Source organism: Narcine bancroftii, chromosome 3 (genome assembly GCF_036971445.1).
Source record: "Narcine bancroftii isolate sNarBan1 chromosome 3, sNarBan1.hap1, whole genome shotgun sequence".
Lineage (NCBI taxonomy): Eukaryota > Metazoa > Chordata > Chondrichthyes > Torpediniformes > Narcinidae > Narcine > Narcine bancroftii.
Window position 1 is genome coordinate 157,007,036 of NC_091471.1, and position 25,358 is coordinate 157,032,393.

The 25,358-nt window shown below is 42.4% G+C and overlaps 1 protein-coding gene across 4 annotated transcripts in view; it reads left to right on the forward strand.

Annotated features, from left to right (window-relative positions):
* The window catches only part of LOC138757740 (protein phosphatase 3 catalytic subunit alpha), a 427,419-nt gene that overhangs the window by 317,868 nt on the left and 84,193 nt on the right, over positions 1-25,358 (forward strand). For all 4 annotated transcript variants that reach the window (XM_069925516.1, XM_069925514.1, XM_069925513.1 and 1 more), the window contains one exon: positions 12,940-13,079. In XM_069925516.1, coding sequence (XP_069781617.1) covers positions 12,940-13,079 — 140 coding nt within the window. The remainder of the gene's footprint in view (positions 1-12,939; positions 13,080-25,358) is intronic.

Consider the following 25,358-nt stretch of genomic DNA (forward strand, 5'->3'; position numbering starts at 1 on the left):
TATCCAGCCACCGGTACCAATGTCGGGTCCTCCACTTCCTTAACAACTGTTTCAACAGTGCGCAGCACTGGCTCTGGAGCCAGCTCAACAAGTTTTTTGTGTGCTCCAGCACTGCCCTCCCCATTTCCCCGAGAGGGCAGCACTGGAGTCTGAATTCTTACTTATGCAGCCTTCAACGTCCTGGACTGAAGAGGAACTAAAATCAGAGGCTGAGCTTTCAAGGTAGGCCCTGGATCTTCTAACAAAGTTACTTCAGTTGTAGTCATTTTGTTTGAAGTTTGAGATTTAGCTTTTTTCATAGCCATCATCTTGGACCTCTTAGAAGCTGATTTTTAAACAGTTAGAGTTAATTTAAAAAATTTAAAATTCAGGCATTAATTCCCTGTCAGGAGAGGCATTTTCTACATCTTCCTCCTATGGCATCATTCCACCCCCTCGCCCTCTTTGCCTTTAATCCTGAGAAGAACATGCAAACTCTGTACTCTCAAAATTTCATCTTTGAAGATCTTCCACTAACCTTGCACATCCTTGCCAGAAAACAGCTTATCCCAATCTACGCATTCTAGATTCTTCCTCATTTCCTCAGAATTGGCCTTTCTCCAGTTTAGAATCTTAACCCGAGGACCAGACCTAACCTTCTCCATAATTAACTTGAAACTAATGGTAAAATGATCACTGGACCCAAAATGTTCCCTGACACATACTTCTGACACCTCTCCTGTCTCATTCCCTAATAGGAGATACAATATTGTAAACTCTCTAGTTGGTACCTCCATATCTTGATTTAGAAAACATTTTTGAACACATTTGACAAACTCTAAGCCATCTAGCCCTTTTACAGTATGGGAATCACAGTCAATATGTGGAAAGTTAAAATCTCCTGCTATCACAACCTTATCAACCTTGTGTTTCCTGCAGCTATCTGCTATCTCTCTACAGGTTTGCTTCTTCAATTCTCACTGACTATTGAGAGGTCTTTAATTCAACCCCATGAGTGTGGTGATATTTTTCCAGTTCCTAATCTACAACCATATAATCTCAGTCAACGAGCCCTCTGCTCTATCCTGCCTGAGCACAGCTATGATATTTTCCCTGACGAGCGAAGCACTCCTCTGCCTTTCATCCCCCCCATCCCACTCTCTATTGCACCTGAAACAATCGAACCCCAGAACCTTAAGCTACCATTCCTGCCCCTCCTGCAACCAAATTTCACTAATGGTCGCAGTCATAATTCCACATGCCAACCCATGCTCTAAGCTCATCTGCCTTTCCAACAATACTTATTGCATTGAAATAGATCCACCAGAGAACATTTCAGCCATGTAAGGCTTTTTGACATAACATTAGATGCAATTTCAAATCATCTTTTCCCTTCTTCACTCCCCTATCTGCTCTGGCACTCTGGATCCTATCCCTTTGCAAATCTATTTTAATATATTCCCCCCCCCCCATCCGCCCTGGAGCAGCACTAGCAACATTTCTGCAAGATTACTAATCCTTCTCCAGTTCAGATGCAAATCATCCCGTCGGAACAGGTCCCACCTTCCCTGGAAGAGAGCTCACTGATCCAGAAACCTAAAGCCCTCCCTCTTTGCACCATCTCTTTAGCCACATATTAATCTGCATTATCCTCCTATTTCTAACCTCCCTAATATGTGGCACAGGGAGCAATCCTAGAGGTCCTGTCCTTCAACTTTACACCTAACTTCCTGAACTCTCTTTACAGGATCTCATCACACTTCCTAGCCAACGTCATTGGTCCCTACATGGACCACGATATCTGGCTGCTCATCCTCTCTCCTGAGAATGCCATGAATTTGATCTGAGATATTTCAGACCCTGGCACCAGGGAGGCAAAATACCATCCAGAAATCTCAATCCTTCCACAGAACCTCTTGTCTCTCCCACTAACAATGAAATCCCCTATCGCTACAGCTAACCTCTTCTCCTCCTTTCCCTTCTTATCCACCAGATCAGACTCCATGCCAGAAATCTAATCATTGTGGCTTGTCCCTGATAGATAGTCCATCCTAACAGTACCAAAATGGTATACAAGACTAGAATTTGTTGCTCATCCCTAATCATGCTTTAAGAGACCTGCCTTGAACTACTGTAGTCCTTTTAATGAAGTGCTGTTGGGAAGGAGGTTCCAGGATTTGGACCAGAGACAATGAAGAACCAGTGATGTAATCCAGGTCAGTGTGGTCTGTGACTTGCAGAGGAACCTGCAGAGTCGATATTCCCTGTGCTTGTTGCCCTTTTCTTCCTCGTTAGTAAAGGTTGTTAGTTTGGAATGTGCTGTCAGAATGCCTGACCGTAATTTGTAGATAATAACCACAGTGTGTTGGGGGTTGAGGGAATTAATATTTGAGGTGGTGGGTGAGCTGCTCTTGCAAGTTTTGGAAGTTGTATTCACCTATGTAAGTGGACAGCATTTTATCACTCTCCTGTCTTCTACCTTGTATATGGAAGTGTATGGGATGCCAGAATACGCACCTTCTGATCCTTGGGAATCTTATCCATCACCCTTACCATTCACTGTCTCAGATAAGGATGCATGGCGTCTGCATCAATTTTTGTATCCTCTGTAGTAACAGGCAAGATCCCAGAGCACTGTCGATTAGCTGATGACGTTCCTTTGTTTAAAAAGGGCAGTAGGGTCAAACTAGAAAATTACAGGCTGGTAAGGAAATTATTGGAGAAGATTTTTAGTGATAGGATTTACTCACATTTGGAAAAGCATGGACTACTTACTTTGTGTGTGGAGGTTGTCTTACAAAAATGAATTTTTTGAGAAGGTGCTGAGGGTAGGACGGTGGATATTGTCTACATGGACAACAAAACATTCAACAAACAGCCTCCTGGTAGGCTGATTCAGAAGAATAAGGTATGTGGGATTCATGGAGACTTGGTAGTTTGGATGTAAAATTGGTTTAGTCAGAGAATTTTTGCTTTGAACTAGGTGGGATGATTGTTAATTTTGCACACTGTTCAAAAATATACAGAGTTGTGGATAAGTGGAAAGTTGTCACAAGGTAAAGCAAGATACAGATCTGTTGGAAATATTGGTAGAGAAATGGCAGAAGAAGTTAATTGAAAAGGAAAGCATGCAGTTAATGGCAGGATCCTTTGGGAGAAGGTAGACAAACTTGGCCTGTTTTCTCTGGACTGCCAGAGGCTGAGAAGGAGGGCTGCAGTGATTCATAAAAGAGCTCAACACTGCCATTTCTGAGACATTATAGCCCATGTGGTTCGTCAGCAATACCCACACCTCGGGGGCGTGGCCATGCAGAGGATCTGACCAGACTATTCTGAAAGAGCGCTCCAGGAAAATTATTAAAAAGATGATTTGAAAGGTTCAAAAATCAAAATTTCATCATCAAAATGGATAAAACTAGTACTAAATGACCAAGACATCTGAAAACTAAAACTGTTTGAAGCAATAACTCAGCCAGGAATATTGAGTGAAAGCCTGATGAGGAATGGCACAGAAGGGGCCTTGGGACCGACTGAACCAGGCAGAGCTGGGGTGATCAGCCCAAGATATAGCCAATATCTTGAACAAGATAGAAACTTTGTGCACTCACTTTAAGGGTGTTGAATCAGCGATAAGGGACATATTGGAAATGAAAGCATGGAAGACTTAACGGAAAAACTGACACAAGTGGAGGCTGACCTGGACAAAACAAAAGACAATCTAAAGACTCTAGAAGGAAAAGCAAAAACATGGGACACAGACAGAAAAGGAATGATGGATAAGATCGATCATATGGAAAATTTCAGCAGATGTAATGTGACAGAGTATTTAGAGGTGGTTTGGGAGGAATTGCTAGAGCAGCTTTCACCCACACATTTCAAAACAGAATTTTTGCAGGACTTTTGCAGAGTGCATTTTGCAGAAAGAGCAACGAAGTTGCAGAATACAGCTGGCCTGAGAGAGCATGTGATTTTTGTAGGCGGGGGAGAACAATTTTGCTCTCAGAGAGGGAGGGTGTGAAACAGAGAGAAGAAGCACAGAAATCAGTTCCAGAAGGACAAAACTGGCAAACCTTTGGAAGGCTGTCTGGTCAAAGGAGAAGACTAGCTGTCTGAGGTGACCCAAAAGAAAGAGGATCATCTGGGGAACCCTGAAGGGGATAAGTTTCATCAGCAAGACTGATTGGAAAGGAATCAGGTGCGGATGTCCTTGAACAAAAGGAATCTCTCTGAAAACCAGCAAGACCCTCCTGAGTGGTAACCATTTGTCTGTTAAGCACCAAAGACTGGTGAACTTTGTTAATACTAAATTCTGTGCACAGTACAAGAATTGCCTACAACTAGAGAGGTTGGACTGTGATCCAAAGAACTTTTCTAATGTTAAATATACATTACACACATCTGTGCTTAGTATTAGAGCTGGGGGGGGGGGGGCGAAATTAAGTAGGTTAGGTAGGTTAAGTAATAAGTTAAGGTTTAATTCTGTTTTCTTGTTCAATTATAATTAAAAACTACTTTTGTTTAAGTAACCCTGTGTTGTGCATATCTATTGCTGCTGGTTTTTGGGGTCCTTTGGGCTTGTAACAGTAATAATATAAGAATCATTGGACTGAGAGAAGGAATCAAGGGGAAAGACCTGGTGAGCTTCTTTGAAACATGGATCCCACAAATGCTGGGACAAAACAAGTTAAACACAAGGCTACAAATTGAAAGGGCTCACCTGACCCTCGGACCAGAAGAACCTGCCATCAAAGACCACAACCAGTCCTGGTAAGACTTTTAAGTTCCAGGAGCGGGACACAGTCTTGGGAGCAGCATATGAATATTCAAAAAATAACAATGGCCCATTAATGGTGGACAACGAAAAAGTAATGTTTTTCCTAGACTTTAGCTGTGTCTTGCACAAACAAAGAAAATAATTTGATGAGATAAAGAGACAACTGCGATCCAAAAACTTAAAATACTCAATGACTTATCCAGCAACGTTGAGGGTCAATGTCTCGGAAGGCAATTGAAGAATTTTCAAGAATAAGGAAGAAGTGAAAGAATTTTTATGAAAGGTGTGAAAAGATCAAAATTGCATGATAAGAAGATTGAAAGGACTTTTAAAACAGGACTAACTGAAAAATTAATATTTTATCAATCTTCTAGTACTGAACTGTCTTATTTTTTACTGCTAAAAGAAAAAAAATCACTGTAATATACATGGAGAGCTCTGGAAAGAAAGGAAAGTGAAGAGGAAAGTGGCTCAAAGCATACTTGAGGGAACAAAAAATCTTAAGAGAGAATATATGGCAGAAGTAAACAGTTTGGAGAAAGATATTGTAGAATTAGGAAAAAATAATCAAAGAACAGGACTAAATGAAGCATACAGACTACTGGAGATTTAAAAGCTAAGATTCAATACATTACAAACATATAGAACATAAAAAGCTGCACTAAAAACTAAACAAAAATATTATGAGCTAGGCAAATGGGCACATAAAGTCTTATCTTGGCAAGTTAAAACAGAGGAGTTACCAAGAATAATAAACGCTGTAAAAACAGAAACAGATATTCTAACCTAAAAGGAAATTCATGATTTTTTAGACAATATTACATAAAATTATACAAATCAGGATTACTAGGAGACTAGAATGAAATGGAAGAATTTCTGTTGAATGTTGAACTTCCAAAACTAGAAGAGAGAAAAAATAGAACTAGACACCCCCTTTACAAAAGAAGAAATTTAAAAAGCCCTGGGTACCGAACAGGCTAATAAATCACCAGGAAGAATGGATTCCCACCCAGGTTTTACAGACAATTCAAAGAATTACTAATGCTCCTATTAGTAGATGTTCTGGACCAAGCAGTAGAAACACAGAGCCTCCAGGAATCATTCTCAAATACTATTATTATAGTGCTACCCATAAAAAAGGATCCATTAAAAACATCATCATATAGACCATAATGTTGATCATAAGATACTAGCAAAAATGTTAGCTAAGATTAGGAAAATATCAATACCAAAACTGATACACAAAGATCAGGTAGGATTTGTTGAAGGAAGATATTGCTCAAATAGTCTAGGAAGGTTATTTAATATAATCTATATGGCAAAATTCGAATGGAATCCAAGTATAACAGTCTCCTTAGATGCAGAAAAAGCATTCTACTGTTTGGAATAGTCCTTTCTATTTCAAACACTGGAAACATTTGGCATAGGCAGAGCATTTATAAACTGGATAAAAACATTATATCATAAATGACAAGCTAAAATTATAACCAATAGTCAGATATCAGCAGTGTTTCCTTGAATAGATCGAGTAGACAGGGATATCCCTTGTCCCCAGCATTTTTTATATTAGCAATTGAACCACTGGTGGAGGTAATGAAAAGGGATCCCCAGATAAAGGGCTTCAAAGTTGGATAAGAAGAACACAAAATTTGTCTATTTGCCGATGACGTGCTATTGTACCTATCAGTGCTATTGTACCTATCGGTTAAATCTTAAGAAAAATTACAAGAAACATAGAAAAATATGGAAGATTATCTGGCTATAAAATCTCTTCTTTGGCTTGGCTTCACGGACGAAGATTTATGGAGGGGGTAAAAGTCCACGTCAGCTGCAGGCTCGTTTGTGGCTGACAAGTCCGATGCAGGACAGGCAGACACGGTTGCAGCGGCTGCAGGGGAAAATTGGTTGGTTGGGGTTGGGTGTTGGGTTTTTCCTCCTTTGCCTTTTGTCAGTGAGGTGGGCTCTGCGGTCTTCTTCAAAGGAGGTTGCTGCCCGCCAAACTGTGAGGCGCCAAGATGCACGGTTTGAGGCGAGATCAGCCCACTGGCGGTGGTCAGTGTGGCAGGCACCAAGAGATTTCTTTAGGCAGTCCTTGTACCTTTTCTTTGGTGCACCTCTGTCACGTTGGCCAGTGGAGAGCTCGCCATATAACACGATCTTGGGAAGGCGATGGTCCTCCATTCTGGAGACGTGACCCACCCAGCGCAGCTGGATCTTCAGCAGCGTGGACTCGATAAATATGGACAAAAGCGATATAATGTCATTGACAAATATAGATTGCAAAAGTATCAAAAAAGGTAGTAAATTTAAATTGAAGACAGATGGAATAAAATATCTTGGAATAGTAACTGACAATAATCTACAGAATCTGCATAAATTAAATTATATTCCTCTTTTGGGGAAGATAAAATAAAGACCTACAGAAATGGAGAGATTTACTGATTACTTCAGTGGGAAGGGTTAACTGTGTCAAAATGAAAGTAATGCCACAACTTCAATATCTTTTTCAATTGCTGCTCATTCCGTTACCTAAAAATTTATTTTAATTATTAAACAATTATATTAGACAGTTCCTATGGAATAACAAGGTACCAGGAATTGCATTGGAAAAACTGACATGGGACTGCCTGGGAGAACTCAGACTTCCAAATTTAAAAAAAAATACTACCTAGCTACACAGGCTTTGTGGAAGACAATTCCCCTTCATGGATTCAAATGGGAATTCGTTCAATTGCGGAGGGGGAAGCAAAGGATTTTATCTATAAGTAGAGTGTCAAATCACTTAAAAAAGAAATAATCCCATATTAATACACATGATCAGAATGTGGCAGGAAATTAATGAATGTATAGGAAAAAAAGTAGGGATATCAATAAAAGTTCCACTGTGTGAAAATGTGTAATTGCCTATGAATGTAGATAATAGAATATTAAATTTGTGGTATGATAAAGGAATAAGATATATTAAAGACTGTTACATGGAAGGAACTCTTATGTCCTTCGAACATTTAAAACATAAATACTGAGTGGCCAATGGGATCTTTTATTGGTTTCTCCAGCTAAGATTTTTCTTAAGAGAAAGATGGGGGCCAACGTTGACCTCAACTGAAACGAGTGAAATGGAATGACCGGTCTGGTTGGGGAATACACCCAAATTTATAACAAAATTGTATTATGGTAAAGTGAAAGTGCAAAACCAGATTTAGAGGTCAATGGAAAGATGGGAGTTGGTCTTGCATATAGTAATATCAGAAAGAAGCTGGTCAGATTGGTGTACAGACAGTATGACAACAATTATAAACACAAGATAGGACTATTTCAGTATAATTTTCTATACCAATTATATCTTTCTCCACAGAAGTTACATAGATCAAAAATTTGGTAGAAATTTCAGAGGTGTGTTGCAGATGTGGGACTAAAACAGGAACTTTTCTTCATGCTACATGGTTGTGCGTGAAGGTGAGGCCACTTTGATAAAAATGGAAGACTTAACCAGGATAACAGGAGTGGCCTTTGCAGGTGACCTGGAGCTATATCTACTGGGCATTTTTATTGAAATAAGCAACAAATTGACTAAATATCAAATCTCATTTATAAAAATAGCATTGGCAGTCACAAAAAAATGTATTGTATCACTGGAAGTCCAACTCCCTCTACTTAAAGCACGATGAACTGCAGAAATTAACAGCTTGGTACCTATGGAAAATAATCATGTATAATTTAAAGAACGAGTATGACATTTTTGAAAAGATCTGGCATCCATACCTGGACCACATAGGGGCCCAAATACAGTAACAGAAAAGAATATAAATGACTTCCCCAATTGTATTGTATTCTATATATTTAAAAGTTATGTAATCCCTGACAGTGTGCCGAGTTGTACGTATGGAGGGGGGTGGGGGTAGGAGGGAATGTTTTTTAATTTTGTTGTTTGTAAGAAAAGTTGAATATATTGTGTTTTTGAAAATTTTATTATGTATATTTTTGAAAAAAATCAAAAATAAAATATTAAAAAAAAATACCCACACCTCAGTCAATGGAGGTTGACTAAACCTGCCTGATTCTTATTTTACAGCATCTGGTCTATCCATCACTCTGTACTCTCTTTTTTAGCACTGCCTTCACTGAATTCCCCTTTAGCACTGCCTTCACTCCTGGCTTCAGCATGCTGTGTCATTAAAATCCACTCCTCCATTAGATATTGTGAAATCTCTCTGGCCTGCTGATTATCCTGGATTTCCATTGCTCCACCGTTATCGACCAAGAAATAGCCTTTGAAATTTGGGATTTCCTTCTTAAACTCTTCCCCTCTTCCCTATACTCCTTAACACCTACCATTTTCACTGAACTATCATATGATGTCCGATAGCTCCTTATATGGTTCATCACACCCAAATGCAGAATTTTGAATCTGGGGAATTTTTCCATATATTCAGAGCCTCATATGTAGAAGTTATAAATTAGTGGATTGCCTACATTGCGCTTGCTTTCCGACAGATGTGTCCGAGTGGGCACCTTTTCTGCTGTCCGTGAGTCTCATCTGAGCCTATTTCCTTGGGAATTCCCACTTGCCAACAGTTTGTTTTGATGGGCTGAATGTTCATTTGTCATGATGAGGAAGAAATGTTTCCAAGTATGTGCATCTCATTTCCACATTTGTGTGGAGATATAAGTCTCTGCCAGACTTCCAATCTGCAAAACCATCAATATTTATGAGTTTACTTTATTTTAAGATTTATTGAAATTCTTTAATGTATATATGTATATAGCGTATATGAATTATTTAATACCTGCAGCAAGTTAACTGTGTTGATAACTTAACAAAGCTGCTTGTTGCACCAGTGAAGGGTTGCAAAGGCACTGAGCTAAACAAATGCTAACACGTGTCTAATTATTGTAATAAAACTTTCCAGCCATTGTGGGGAACAAAAACATGCCTGTAAATTTCCTTAAAATTCCCCCTCGCCTCCTTTACCTTAAATGCATGCCCTTTTGTATGTAAGATTTTTATCCTGGTGAAAAAATTCTGACTGTCCACCCTATCATTGCCTCTCAGTTTTATAAACTTCTTCTAGGTCTTCATTCAGCCCCTGCTGTGCAAGAGAAAACAGTCCAAGTTTGTCCACACTCCCCATCACTCATACTCTCTAATCTTAACTTTTTTTTTCTTTGGCTTGGCTTCGCGGACAAATATTTATGGAGGGGTAATGTCCACGTCAGCTGCAGGCTCGTTTGTGGCTGACAAGTCCGATGCGGGACAGGCAGACACGGTTGCAGCAGTTGCAAGGGAAAATTGGTTGGTTGGGGTTGGGTGTTGGGTTTTTCTTCCTTTGTCTTTTGTCAGTGAGGTGGGCTCTTAACTATAGCCTTATAGATCTCTTCTGTACTCTTTCCAAACCCTTCTTATTCTACCTGTAATACAGCAACCAGAACTGCAAACAAAGTATGACGAATCAAAGTTTTCTATAGTCGCAACATGATCTCCTGTATCCCATACTCAATGCCCTGCCCAATGAAAGCAAGCATGCCATACACCTTTACCACCTTATCTATTTGAATGTCCACTTTCAATGAACTTTGGACTTGGGTCCCCAGATCCTTCTGCACATCAATGTTTTTAAGAACCTTCCCATTAACTGTATACCTTCCCCTTCCATTTGACCTCCCACAGTGCAACACTTCACACATGTCCGGATTAAACCCCATCTGTTGTTTCTTTTACCACATTTGTAACTGATTTATATCCTGTTGTATTTTTTTATAGTCCTCTACACTGTCCACAATTCCACCAATCTTTATATCATCTGCAAAATTACTAACCCACACATCTATTTTTTTCATCCAAGTCACATAGGGGTTACCACACTGATCCATGGGGAATACCACTGTCATGCACCTCCAGCCAGAATCACACCCTTCTACCACTATGCCTTGTCTTCTATGGGCCAGCTAATTCTAAATCCAAGGCCTCAACTCACCATGGATACCATGCACCTTTATCTTCCGGATCAGCCTACCATTGCCCTCCCCTTATCAGTGACCTCTATCCCCTCTTCAAAAAATTGATAAGGCAGAACTTGCCTCTCTCAGACCCATGCTGACTGTCTGTAATCTGATCATGACTTTCCAAATGTGCATGAATCCTATCCCTATATGTCCTCTCCAATAGTTTCCCTTCAACTGATATGAGGCTCACTGATCTATAATTTCCTGGATTATCCCTATTAACCTTCTTGAACAAAGGTACAGGTATAACACTGGCTGTTCTTTAGTTCTCTGGGAACTCACCATTGATAGTGAAGATACAAAGTTATTCATCTAGGCCCTAGCATTCTCTTCACTTGCCTCTTGCAAAAATTTTGTAATTAGCCTAACAATTCCTGGGAACATCATAATGCTCTTCAAAAGAACCACCATCACCTCTTCACTGATCTCAAAATACCCCAACATATTAGCATTCTCCATATTATTCTATCCATCACTGTCCTCCTTGGTGAATAGCTATGAAAAGTACACATTTAGTATCTTGCTCACTTCCTTGGATTCCCAGCATAAATTCTCTCTTTTTTCCTTGAGCAATCCTATTCTCTCCCTTTTTATCCTCTTGTTTTTAAAGTCAGCATAAAATGTCTCTTTATTTCTACTTTTCAAGGATATTTTGTGGCCCTTCTTGGCCTTCCTAACCGCCTAATGAGGTCTTTACTCTAATCAAGGACCCTGTTTGGTTGTGGCTTCCTAAACCTTGCATGCACTTCCTTTTAATTTTTTGACCTGTTCGAAAGCATTTGAATGAAGCTTCTAAATAGATTGCAGAGTAAATTGCTGTAATCAGACTTGAGGGCCATTTGCCAGTAGAGAAGCAGACTGCAAGTGACAACCAATTCCATACTCAAACTAAACAGATGAAGCAAAGATAGATCAACTGAAAAATGGCAAAACTAGATGAATGGATTAGGAAAAGATGATGAGAATAGTGGCAATGTGATTTGAGTCCGAATAAAGGGCTGAAGGGCCTCCTGCTATTCCTATGTCCTTGGTTTTGCGAATTTCTGTCTTGAATTGAATACAGTATCATATCCCAATATCAGCACTGTATGTTTCCAGACTTGGGCTTATCAAAAATGACCTGGGCCAATGTACAGGTTCAGGAGTGAAAAGCAATTATCCTAGGCTGAAACGGAACTATAAAGAGAGGTTTGTATTACATAACCTCTGTCCAATAGCACCTTTTAATAAAGTACTGTTATAGTGTAGACAGTGAAGGGTATATAAGTTCCTAGGAATAGCAGTATGGTAATGATGACATCATTGTTACTGCAGTAGTCTCAATATTCCCCTGGAACTCCCAGAACATTTGCTCCCATTTGAAGCAGTGCAATGAGATTTATTCTTTTTCCTGCAGGAACTCCAGGAGTTTCTCTCTGTTTATCATGTTCTGATGTTTCACTGGACCATCAGCCTGGATTAAGTTGCAGAAGTGAAACTTGAGCAAAATGCCTTCAGCCTTCTCAGTGAGACATGGCTGATTTGCATGGAGTTTGAGAAAGACCAAACCATTTGATTCAGAAACATTTGGATTTCTCAAATAATTGTTTCTTTGCCAGCTGCTTCCAAATTTCCCCAAAGTTTTGGGGAAAGCCTTTTGAAGGCAGACATATTCATTGGATAGAGAGGGCCAAATGTGCCACAAGCCTTCTAGAATCAGCTTTCTGTTGATATATCGTGGGTTTAATTGTTTTATCTGGGATTCTATGCACATATTGATGTAAAATACAATGTTGCTCATATAACTTATTTCAAGCAGAAAGGGAATTTTCTTCTCAATTAAAAGTTGGAATTGTGTTTATGTTCATTCTTGGTGGGAGTGCTGAGAAGTGTTTTGTTGGGGTAAGTGGATGAAGCAGAGATAACTCTGTTCTTGGTGTGAATGTCATTGCAGTCCATTTTCTGATGGGGAAATGAGCTTCCAACCTGTTTCCCAAGACTGCTGTTGTGATCTTGTCTCTGGTAACAAACAGTGGTGCTGTGGCAGATCCTCACCTTTTAAGCCTTAACATTATTCAATATCACATTGAAAAATCTGTAAACAGTCTTCTACCATTCAAATGGAAATTTGTGTTTGTACTGCTACTGATGTACATGTCTTTTTCTATATTCAATGTTTTTAATTTGTATTTTCTTCCTTATAGTTAGATAGATTCAAAGAACCCCCTGCTTATGGACCCATGTGTGACTTATTGTGGTCTGACCCACTAGAAGACTTTGGCAATGAAAAGTCTCAGGAACATTTTACTCATAACACAGTCCGAGGCTGTTCTTACTTTTACAGGTAAGAGGATTGTTTCCCGTTACTCTTAAAGTCAGTGGAACCCTTTGGGTTGAGTGTCTGCTACATTTCAAATTATGGCTCGAAGTCATAATCTAAAAGTCTAGATGGGAATAACAGTGTGCCAAAGAGTCAAGGACTCTCCATGAATGGCCATTGGTTCTGGGTCATTGTTCGTTTGATATTGAGTCTTCTGTTCATCAAAAATATTGAGGAATTAAAACAAATTTGGGTGGATGGATTTTGATCATAGATCAACTGTGAGCTCATTAAGGAATAGAATAATGCCTCTTAGTCCTGTTGCTAATCCACCCTGGAGTACTTGTATGGTTCTAGCACCCTTACTTAGGGAGGAGTGCAGTATAAATGCACTCAAATATTCTGGAGCTCGAAGGATTAGGTTATAAAAACTAGGCTTGTATTGTGAAGGATCAGTCAAGATTTCATTGAAATAGTTTTTTTTTCATGGGAAAGATCATGGTTGATTGAGTCAAGGATATGCATGCCTCAAAGTCAGATTAAGGCTCATGGATGAAGGATAGGTGACCATTTCCCAGGTTAGATCAGAGCCTCAGTTAATGATTTTAACTTGGATTGAGTTTCATTGGACCGTGATATTAAGGAGTTATGGAAGCAAAGATGGTGGTGGAAGGAGAATAAATCAGCCCAGGATCTCATTGAATGGTGGAACAAACTCAAGGGGCTGAATGACCACCTTCTGTTCCTCTCTATCTTTTGCTTGAGCTAGATCAGTGGTTTTCAAAACTGCCCCTCGAAACTCTACATTCTGTGGCAGCGAACTCTCTCATGGCGAACCGGCCCCGCGTGTAATGCCACGTGGCAGGGCAGCCATGGAAAGATGGCTCCGTCAGGGTTTCTCCCTGCCTCAAGGCTCCTGCCTGGCATGCGGTGACTGAGCTCATGCTGCCCTTAACAGGGTGTGCGCTGAATTTTACTAAATCAGTTGTTAACAACATTCAACATAGCGGCTGTGTCTTGGCTGTGGCCAGCTCCACATTGGTGACCCCGACGAGCCCAGACGCCTTTCTGGTCTCAAGAACATGGATCCCACTGAAATAAACGCCATGGCCATCAAATTGCCCCTTTTCTGGACCCATTGCCCACATACGTGGTTCAGGCAGGCGGAGGCGCAGTTTCGTTTGAGGAATATTTCAGCAGATGCCACAATGTTCTACCACATCGTGAGCACGCTGGACGAAGAAACAGCAGCCAAGGTGGACGATCTGATACACAACCCACCGGCCGAGGGTAAATATTCCTGCCCTCAAGAACCTGCTCCTAGGCACTTTTGGGCTCTCCCCCCAGCAGCGTGCTTCCAGACTCTTCCACCTTGACGGGTTTGGGGACCGTAGTCCATCGGCCCTCATGGATGAAATGCTGGCACTGGTAGAGGATCACAAGCCTTGTTTCCTATTCTGTCAGATCTTCCTCAAGCAGATGCCCGAGGACATCCAACTGCTCCTGGCGGACTCATGTCCCTCTGGTGCAGCAAGAGGGAGAACGAGGCAGCCCTCAACCAGGTTAAGCGACCGGGAGCCAGCCGGCCGCAACCCTCCCCCAAGCACAAGCCAGAGGACCACCACCCAACCTGGTGCTTTTAATCATCAGTGCTGGAGAGTGCAAGCCCTTAAGTGCCGACAACCATGCAACTTCCAGGGAAACAACCCGGCCAGCCTCTGTTGATGGCTGTGATGGCTGGCCACATGAATAGCCTCCTTCATATTACCGACAAGTCCACCGGCCGGCATTGCCTGGTGGACACAGGAGTAGAGCTGAGCATCCTGGCCCCCACCGCCCTCGAGACATGCATCCGATCTCGTGGTCCCACCCTGCGGGCAGCCAATGGTTCCACCATCAAGACCTTTGGTACCCACAGGATGCAGATCCAGATCAGCAAAGAGAAAATTCCACTGGAAGTTCGTGCTAGCCTGGGTAGGTACTACGTTGATGGGGGCCGACTTCCTGAGGGCACATGGCCTATTGGTCGATATGAAGGGCAAGGGGCTGGTCAATGCCCACACTTTCCACTCGGTGCGCCTGGATGCTACGGACGCCTGCAAGCCCAAGATCACCACCATTTCTACCACCAGGGACGAGTATTCGACCATACTCCGTGAGTTCCCCGTCATCCTGGAACCATGCATCAGCGCCGCCTTACCCCAGCACGTGGTATACCATCATATCTCCACACAAGGACCCCTGCTGCATGCCAAACCCAGACAGCTTCCGCCCGAAAAGCTGCAGCTAGCAAAGGAGGAGTTTTCCCAGCTGCAGGAGTTGGGGATCGTCCATCGCTCGGACAGCACCTGGCATCACCCCTCCACATGGTCCCCAAATCCTCTGGGGGCTGGAGACCCTGTGGGGACTACCGGCATTTGAACGACGCAACCACACCGGACAGATACCCAGTTCCCCACATTCAAGACTTCTTGGTGAATCTCCATGGCGCTCAAGTCTTCTCCAAGGTCGATCTGGTGCGGGGCTATCATCATATCCCTGTCCACCCTGAGAACATCGCAAGACGGCGATTATCACCCCCTTTGGTCTCTTTGAATTTCTACGTATGCCCTTTGGGCTCAAGAATGCGGCCCAGACTTTTCAGCGCCTCATGGACGCAGTGGGTAGGGACTTGGACTTTGTGTTTATTTACCTAGATGATATTCTTATCACCACCCGCAACCGCAAAGAGCACATGCCCTGTTTTCCAACTGGTGGAATTCGGCCTCATGGTCAACGTGGCCAATTGCCAGTTTGGCAAGCAGATGCTGCAATTCCTGGGGCACACTATCTCAGCGGCCGGGGCTGCCCCAGTGCCTGAGCTGTCCAATGGTTCACCAAGGCAACCACCCTCAAGGGCCTGCAGGAGTTCGTGGGGATTGTGAATTTTTATCATTGGTTTATCCCTGGTGCCTCCCGCACCATGCGACTGCTGTTCACGTTGATCGCCGCGAAGGAGATGGTCCTGGCCTGGTTGGAGGAGGCAGAGGGTGCCTTTGCTTCAACAAAGGAGGCCCTCGCCAATGCAACTCTACTGGTGCATCCGCACCCGGAGGTACACACAACACTCTCAGTGGACGCCTCAGCCACGGCGGTAGGGGGAATAATTGAACAGTGGCTCAATGGCCGTTTTTAGCAAACAGCTGCGCCTGCCGGAGTTCAAGTACAGCACTTTCAACTGGGAGCTCCTGGCGCTGTACCTGGCCATCCAGCACTTTCGCTTCTTTCTGGAGGGCAGGCCCATCACAGTGTTCACGGACCACAAGCCCCTCACTCAGGCACTCGCTATGGCCAAAGATCCATGGTCAACCCGCCAGCAACACCACCTCTCTTACGTGTCGGAGTTCACCACCGACATCTGGCACAGGGCAGGCAAAGACAACGTCGCAGCAGATGCGCTCTCTCGTCTGGTGATCAACACCCTCGCCCCCGGCCTTGACTACACACAATTGGCACAGGCCCAGAAGCACGACGCAGAGATGCAGGCTCTCCGGACCGCCACCTCTGGCCTTGATCTCAGAGGCATTCAGTTGTCCAACAGCCCGGACATGCTGCTCTGCGACGTCTCCACTGGCCCACCATGATCCACTGCAGTGGAGGTTGAGGGTTTTCAGCTTAGTCCACGACCTAGCCCACCCCCCAGTGAAGACATCAGTGTGGATGGTAGTGTGGCACGGGCTCAAAAAAGAGGTGGCTGAGATGGCAAGGAACTGCAACAGGTGCCAGGCCTCCTAGGTCCACCGACATATGCAGGCCCCGATCTATCAATTCGACCCGGCGGTGCAGAGATTTCAGCACGTCCATGTTGATGTCATAGGCCCCCTGCCGGTGTCCAGGGAGGCGCGCTACCTCCTCACAATAGCTGACTGAACCACAAGGTGGCCGAAGGCCATTCCTATTAGAGAGGTTTCCACAGAGATGTGCACCAGGAACTTAGTCAGTCATTGGATCACTCGATTCTGGGTCCCAGCGTTTATCAACAGTGACAGAGGTGTCCAGTTCACCTCCGCACTTTGGGCTCAGCTGGCAAACTTCCTGGGGGTTAAACTCTACCACACCACAGCCTACCACCCGCAGGTAAATGGAGAGATTTCATCTTCATCTGAAATCCGCCCTCATGGCTAACCTCACCGGCCCAGGCTGGGCGGATGAACTACCCTGGGTCCTTCTCGGTATCAGGACAGCACCTAAGGAGGACCTGCAGGCCCCTTCTGTGGAACTGGTATACAGTGCACTGCTCTCCAGTGAGTTCTTTGGCCCAGAGCCCAAGGTCATGTCTGAGCATGTGAGCCTGTTGGCGAATCTCCGTAGGAAGCTCTCCTCCCTAGCCTCCCCACCTCCTTCATATCACGGCGCTCGGCCAACACATTTTCCCAAAGAATTGGACTCAGCGGAATTAATTTTCACCTGGTGTGGTCCATAGACGGCACCTTTGCAATGCCCTTACGAGGGTCCGTACAAGGTCCTCCAGCGGTCCAGCAGGACTTCCATTTTGGATTAGGGGAGAAAAACAAACTTTTCACCGTGGACCGTTTGAAGGCGACGCACTCGAACCTATTGTGGCTGGTGCACAAAGCCATGCCCAAGCACCGGGTCCGCCTGCCCAAGCGGCGGTAAGCGTAGCCGGTTCTGGGGGGGGGGGGTGCTGAGTTGTGTGGTGGCACTCTCTTTTATGGCGAACCAGCCCCATGTGTAACGCCACGTGGCAGGACAGCCATAAGAAGATGGCGCCATCAGGGTTTCTCCCTGCCTCAAGTCTCCTGCCTGGCGCGCGCCTTAGGCAGCGATTATGACGTCACCACGCATGCGGTGACTCTGCTCATGCTGCCCTTAAAGGGACTGAATAAAACAGTCGTTAACGACATTCAATGTGGTGGCTATGTCTTTTTTGGCTCCACAATTCCACCTTGAGTAATCCCGATGCCATAAATGCCTTGTGATAAGTAAGGGATTACTTAAGGTTGTATGTAAGTGGAAAGAAAAAAGTTTGAAAACCACTGTTTTAATCGTACCTAATTGAATCATTATGTGCACGGTTTCATAACTAGAAAGGAAGTGGGCCAATGACCATTTTTCCTCTCGCAAAATATTTCAGTAACAAATGGGTCTAGAGCAGTGATTCTCAACCATCCCTTCCCACTCACACACCACCTTAAGCAATCTCTTACTAATCACAGAGCACTTATGGCATAGGCATTGCTTAGGTGGAATGTGAGTTGGGGGGGGTGGAGTTTGAAAACCACTGATCTTGATAATGTCCCAACCCAACACATTGACTTACCATTTCTACCCCATGGATGCTGTCTGACTTGCTGAGTTTCCCCACTAATTCTTTGTTTTGTAATGTGTTTGGGACTTTGGCCACTATGAGTTCTTTCTGTTATTATTATTCCTTTTTAAAAAAATAAGTAAATATTTTGAAAGACATGTTTTATAGATATAGTGTTTAATATTGTTGTTATTCATAATCAGATCATTAGAAGGTTGTAGTGCTGAATTTTTTTTATGCATCAACTCCAAGTGTGCATTGAAGACACCTCACTCATTCTCTGCTGTCACTCCTGGATTAACTGCAGTCCTCAGTCAGACATTAGTCAGACAAAGCCATTGCCTTCTGTTGTCCTCTCTTCCCTATATTCCCATAAGCAAATATTTTTAAAAACGCAGATGCCTGAAATCTGAAATAAAACCGAATATGCTGGAAGCACTCAGCAGGTCAGGCATCATCCATGGCTGACCCTGAAAACTAAATTATGGTAGTTTCAAGTTTCAGCAAATGTCGGCTAGGCTGGGCTGAAAGGACAAAGGGGATATATTTTGGTGTGTTGCCAGAGATACCACGGCAGTATGTTGTACAGATCATATGGTTAATGGGGATGTTAGAGGACGATAGAAAGTACAAGTACAACACTTGCGAATTTCTGGCAAGTCATTATTGCAGTAAGCATCCAGTTCAAATTCAGACAAAGTTGTTAACTGAGATAATTGAGGCAAAAGGTTGCAACATGCCCAGACAGAAAATGATGGTCGTGTTTGATTGTGATGTATTGTGACAATTTTCTACTCTTGGGTTTATATAAATGACTGATGTATGGAATTTAAATCATTTTCTTTTGCTGTGAGATTGAACTATTAGGTGAAGTGCCTCTAATTTGATTTTGGGAGATCTGATTTGTTTTACAACATTGTCACCATCACTGTATGAGAGGCTGGAAGAAGAAACTGAATAGAATTCACATTGTACAAACAAACTCAGTCAGAGGCAGTGACATTTATGATATTTGTGACATATTTGCACTGGTTTGTGGAGAGGAAAGATATTGTGGGATATGAGCTAAATGCAGGTAAATGCTCAGGTAGAAACTTGATCAACATGGACAAGCTGGGCTGAAGGGTCTTTTTCCATGCTGTGTAGCTATGTGACTGGTTCTCTGGTTCAGAGACATTCTAGAGGTATTATCTACCTTGGGTGCTCAACATAACCACAGCCCACAAACCATGTGCAGTATAAGGTTAGTGAAAGATGCATTGTACTTTTTTATACCAAAATGAATTTAAATAAAGCATTAACAAAAGTACTGGTAATAAACTAGACAATTGGATTAGTAATGAAACAACATATTTAATTTTTGGGTGGGTGGTTTTAAAGGGCAGAATTTGGTTCCAACAATTAGCAGGTCAAAGGCTCCAGTATCCTGTGGCATGACTCAACTGACAACTTAAATTCTTTCCACCATCTGCAGGGAACAAGTCAAGAGCGTGACAGAATACTCTCCACCTGCCTGGATAAGTGCTGTCCACAAGTGCGTAAACTTAACAGCATTCAGGATGAAGCTGTTTGTGATTGCTGATCTATCCATCACTCAGCCACAGTTCAATGGAGCACCAGAGCTGCAATGTGAAATGCATATAAAATGATCCTGAATGCTGTTGAGTTTCAGCACTCTTAGACAACACTTCTTCGGGCAGATGAGTGCCCTGTAGATGGTGGAAAGGATTTGAGTTGTCAGTTGAGTTATGCCACAGAGAAGGACAGTGGCACCTTCTCCTTCAGATGTCTCCACATGTAAAGTAGGAATTTGTTGCTGGGCCTAAATCCAATATCCCTAGATTTGAATTGATACCCAACAGCACCTTCAGCACACGCCCCACAGTAGTTCAGCAAGGTGGTTCATTACCTCAGGCAAATAGAGATGTGTAATAAATGCTGGCCTTGCCAGAGATGAATAAATACAGAGATTAGCTAATTCAATATCAGGCACGGGGACTCAATCCCACCATCAGATGATTAAATGGTTCCTGATTTGGGGCAGCACAGTTGGCATAGCGGTTAGTGCAACACCTTTACAGCATCAGCGACTGAGACTGGGGTTAGAGTCCCGCACCGTCTGTAAGGAGTTTGTACGTTCTCCCTGTGTCTGCATGGGTTTTCCCCAGGGGCTCTGGTTTCCTCCCACCATTCAAAGCGTACTGGGGGTATAGTTAATTGGGTGTAAATTTGACGGCAAGTACTCGTAGGCCGAAATGGCCTGTTACGGTGCTGAATGTTTAATTTTTAAAAAAATTAAAATTAGACAATGTTGAGATAGACACAGGGAAATATACCAGGCAGTGTTTGTCCACTTTGATGCTATAAGACCATTGTTTGGTGGAATTAGTGCCAAGCTTCAGTTATTGCACAATCTTTGGCACTGTGTCAACCAGACATGATCTGTTTCCAGTAGAGTTGTATTTGGCATTACAGCATCAATGCATTTTATTTGGATGTAATCGAGGCTAACCTTTCTGAACCTTACCTGTGCAGAAAGAAATTTCTGACAGTAATGGAGTGGTTATGACTAATGTGTTTATCAACATCAACAATTGAGAGGCATCAAAAGATGTCTGCTTCATAGAAAAATTAGAATTTATATTTTTGTGATATTTATTAGTACGCCGTTGAATTAAAATAAATAAAACTGCAAAACCAGAAACAGAAGTAGGATAACTCAGCCAGTAAATCAGCATCTTTGGAGAGGCAAACCAATTAACATTTTGGATCAGGAACCTTTGCTCAGAATTGAAGAATAATTGTTGGGACAAATTAAATATGCCAAAACACGTCAGTCTAACTTTGGATTTGGCAATGGAAAGATGTGCCATCCTTATCAAGGCAAGCATTTATTGCTAATCCCCAAATGCCCCAGAGAAAGTGATGATGAACTGCAGTCCTTCTGGGGAAGGGGTTCCCACAGTGCCATTGGTGAGGGAGTCCCAGGGTTTAGACCCAGTTACAATGAAGAAATGGTGATATATGTCTGAATCAGGATGGTGTGGACACAGAAGGGTATCTGCTAGTGGCAGGGCTTCCCTGCAGCTGCTGCATTTGACCTAGCTTGGAAATGTCTCAGGGACGATTTCCGGATACCCTGACTTTCTCAATGCAGGGATGCAACATTTTCCTTGCCATGGAGAAATGCCTATCTTTGTGATGGGATCTCAGGAGGAGATCTTAAATCAAATTTTAGCAATCAAGAAATAAACTAAGACTTGAACAGTGGCAGTGGATCTTTTTTGTCTACCTGGAATTGGGGAGGATCTCCCTTTAATGTCTAATTTTAAACTGGTACTTCTGGCTGTGTGGCGCACCCAGTGTTAGTCTGGATTTTGTATCTAAATGGGACACAAATGAGAGTGCTGCTCACTGAACTACAACCCAGAATGGGTAGATGGAGAGAAACATTTCAAAGTGGGATACCCTTGGGATTCACTCTCTTCAGCTTAATTTCTTGCTGTGCTACCATCACCAGTACAAAGAACCAATATTTTCTTCATTTATAAAGCATAGAAATGTATTGAAAAAGTTAACGTTTCCTGATTCATTTGGGAATAATAAATGTTTCAGTAGTTTTGAACTAAAATTTGCTTTTGGATAATATGATTGCTAGTGAATACTGAATAATGAATTTCTTTTATTATTGAGCCAAAATTGAGGGTTACATTGAAGAAACAGCATTCACATTTATCAAGAGGAGATGCTCAGGGCAGTAGCTCACAGGGCTGACTGCACTGCATTTGCAATTTGATCCGTAGCTTTATTGATAAATTGCCCAGGCAGGAAGGCTGTAATTGGTGAGGAAATGGCTGCAGGTGGAATTGCATTGTAAGTGAGGCACTTTTGTTTTTCACATTTTTTTATGAGCTAGTTTTTCTTTTTTTAATCTTCAAACCTTCTTTGTTTGGATAAATCATTAAGCTAAGACCCAAACTGAGTTCTTGTGCATCTGCTGAAGGCCCACGTTGTTAACCTTGAGGAGCAGCAAGTTCTCCCCTCTGTCCAATCCTCTACTTATCTGTCAGTCAACATCACTGCAAAAAGATGTTCTGAATATGTCATTGCCTGTGGAAGCTTGCTGTGCACAGTGATTGCTGTATTTCCCACATCAGATATGTAAGTATTTTGTTAACTGAGATTGTAACAGAAGCTGAACAAATGCAAGACATATTTTCAGTTTTTCTCTAGTGCAGCGTACCCTTTGCCTCATCCCATTTATATATTTAATTAGATATTTCCTGATAAACTATAGGTCTATGTGTGAATTCTCTCAACTCAAGGGACAATGAAATTGATTGAGACTTTTTAATCAAAGATGTCCTCTCTTGGACAAACTGATTAAAGAATGTGTCAGGACATTTGGAAGTAACATGCCACTTTATATCAATATTAGATTAAAATTCCATAGATAAAATGGCGGCATATTTGGATAGCAGTAACAGGTTAGGTCCAAGTCAGCATGAATTTGTTAAGGGAAAATCATGCTTGACTAATCTACTGGAATTTTTAAAGATGTAACTATGAAAATGAACAAGAGAGGGCCAGTGGATGTAATATACCTGGACTTTTAGAAAGCCTTTGATAAGGTTCCACATAGGAGATTGGTGAGCAAAATTAGAGTACATGGTATTGGGGGTAGGGTACTGACATAGATGGAAAATTGGTTGGAAGACAGAAAAGAAAGAGTAGGGATTAACAGGACCTTTTCAGAATGGCAGGCAGTGACTAGTGGAGTACCACAAGGCTCGGTGCTGGGACCACAGCTATTTACAATATACATTAATGATTTAGATGAAAGGATTAAAAGTAACATTAGCAAATTTGCAGATGACACAAAGTTGGGGGGCAGTGTGAAATATGAGGAGGATGTTCTGAGAATGCAGAGTGACTTGAACAGGTTGGGTGAGTGGTAAGATGCGTGGCAAATGCAGTTTAATGTGGATTGCAGAAGAACAGTAAGGCAGATTACTATGTGAATGGTGTCAAGTTAGGAAAAGGGGAAGTACAACATGATCTGGGTTTCCTTATTCATCATTTACTGAAAGTAAGCATGCAGGTACAGCAGGCAGTGAAGAAGGCTAATTGCATGTTGGCCTTCATAACAAGGGAGTTGAGTATAGGAGCAGAGGTCCTTCTGCGATTGTACAGGGCCCAGGTGAGACTGCATTTGGTGTATCGTGTGCAGTTTTGATCTCCAAATTTGAGGAAGCATATTCTTGATATTGAGGGAGTGCAGTGTAGGTACACAAGGTTGGTTCCTGGGATGGCGGGACTGTCATATTTTGAAAGATTGGAACAACTGGGCTTGTATACACTGGAATTTAGAAGGATGTGAGGTAATCTGATTGAAATGTATAAGATTATTAAGGGAATGAACTCTTAGAGGCAGGAAGCATGTTCCCAATGCTGGGGGAGTTTAGAATCAGAAGCCACAATTTAAGAATAAGGAGTAGGCCATTTAGAACAGAGTTGAGGAAAAACTTTTTCACCCCGAGAGCTGTGGATCTGTGGCATTTTCTGCCTCATTTTCTGCCTCCGATGATGCATTAGTTTATTTGACAGACCCAGAGGTTGGGGGTGGCGGGGGGGTGGTTATTGGCCAGTCTGAGGACCACACTGGAGGATTATGGGAAGGTCTTGGAGGTCTCTGGACAAAAATGAGATTATGCCTTTGACGAATGGGGATTATAAACAATATCAACAGGAAAGTAAATTTAAATGGCCGTGAGAAGAGTTAACTGATGGGCAAAGTCAGAATGATGGTGATGCCAAGGCTCCAGTATCTTTTTCAATCGTTACTCATTTCATTGCTCCAGGGTTTTAAGATGCTCAGCAAATGTGCAGAAGGTTCCTGTGGAGTGATAAAGTGGCTAGAATCTACATGGAAAAGTTGACATGGGACTATAATTTGGGGGTTTAAAATTACCTGATTTCAAAAAGTATTATTGGGCAGCCCAGGCAAGGTTTATTGCCTCACCCTTTACATGCAGTAGGTGAAAAGATAGCAGGAGAATTCATATATAAGTTGGACACCAAATTATACTCAAAAAAAATGGATAACCCCACATCAAAGCATGTACTTCAGACGTGGAAAAGAATAATTTAATACCCTTGACTCTGGGTAATAAAGATGTATTGAGGATTGTTAGAAGTGGGGCAGCTTACGTCATTTGAGCAGTTGAAGAACAAATATAATTTGTCTAATAGAACATTCTTCTGCTATCTGCAAATAAGATCCTTCTTAAGGGAAACATTGGGAACCATCTATGATCCTACTTGACTGTGATAGCATGGAGATTCTAATTTGAAAGGGGAATGTGTGTAAATTTACCTCTAAGATGTATTACATATTCCAAAGTGAGGGCCCAAACTCGGGCTTACACAGGTCGAGGGAGAGATGGGAGTCGGACTTTGGCACAATAATCAAAGAAATATGGTGGAAAGACCTGTGTCTCTACAGTGTGAGTGGAGTCATCAGTGCTAGATGTGTCGAAGGCCTTCTCCACATCCAGAGCTACGGCCACTCCTGGATCCACCTCTTACTGTGCCAGATGTACTATATTAAGCAATCTAGCTATCTTGTTTGCTGATTGTCTCTTTTCTACAAATCCAGCCCAAGCTGGATTTGTTAATGTTGGCAAATATTCTGCCAACCTATTGTCCAATGCTTTTGCGATGACTTTATAATCTGTATTCAATAACAAGATGGGTCTATACGAGGCAGGATTCAATGGGTTCCTGCCTTTTTTTGGGATCACCATGATGATTGCTGTTGAGAAAGACTCCGGGAGGGTATGCATCTCTGCCACCTGATCCACCACCTTCATAAGAACGGGCATTAAAAGATCTTTGAACGCTTTATAAAATTTGACAGGGAAACCATCCTCCTCTGGTGATTTGCCAGCTTGCAAAGAGCACAGGGTCCAAGCAATCTCTCTTTAGAGAAAGGG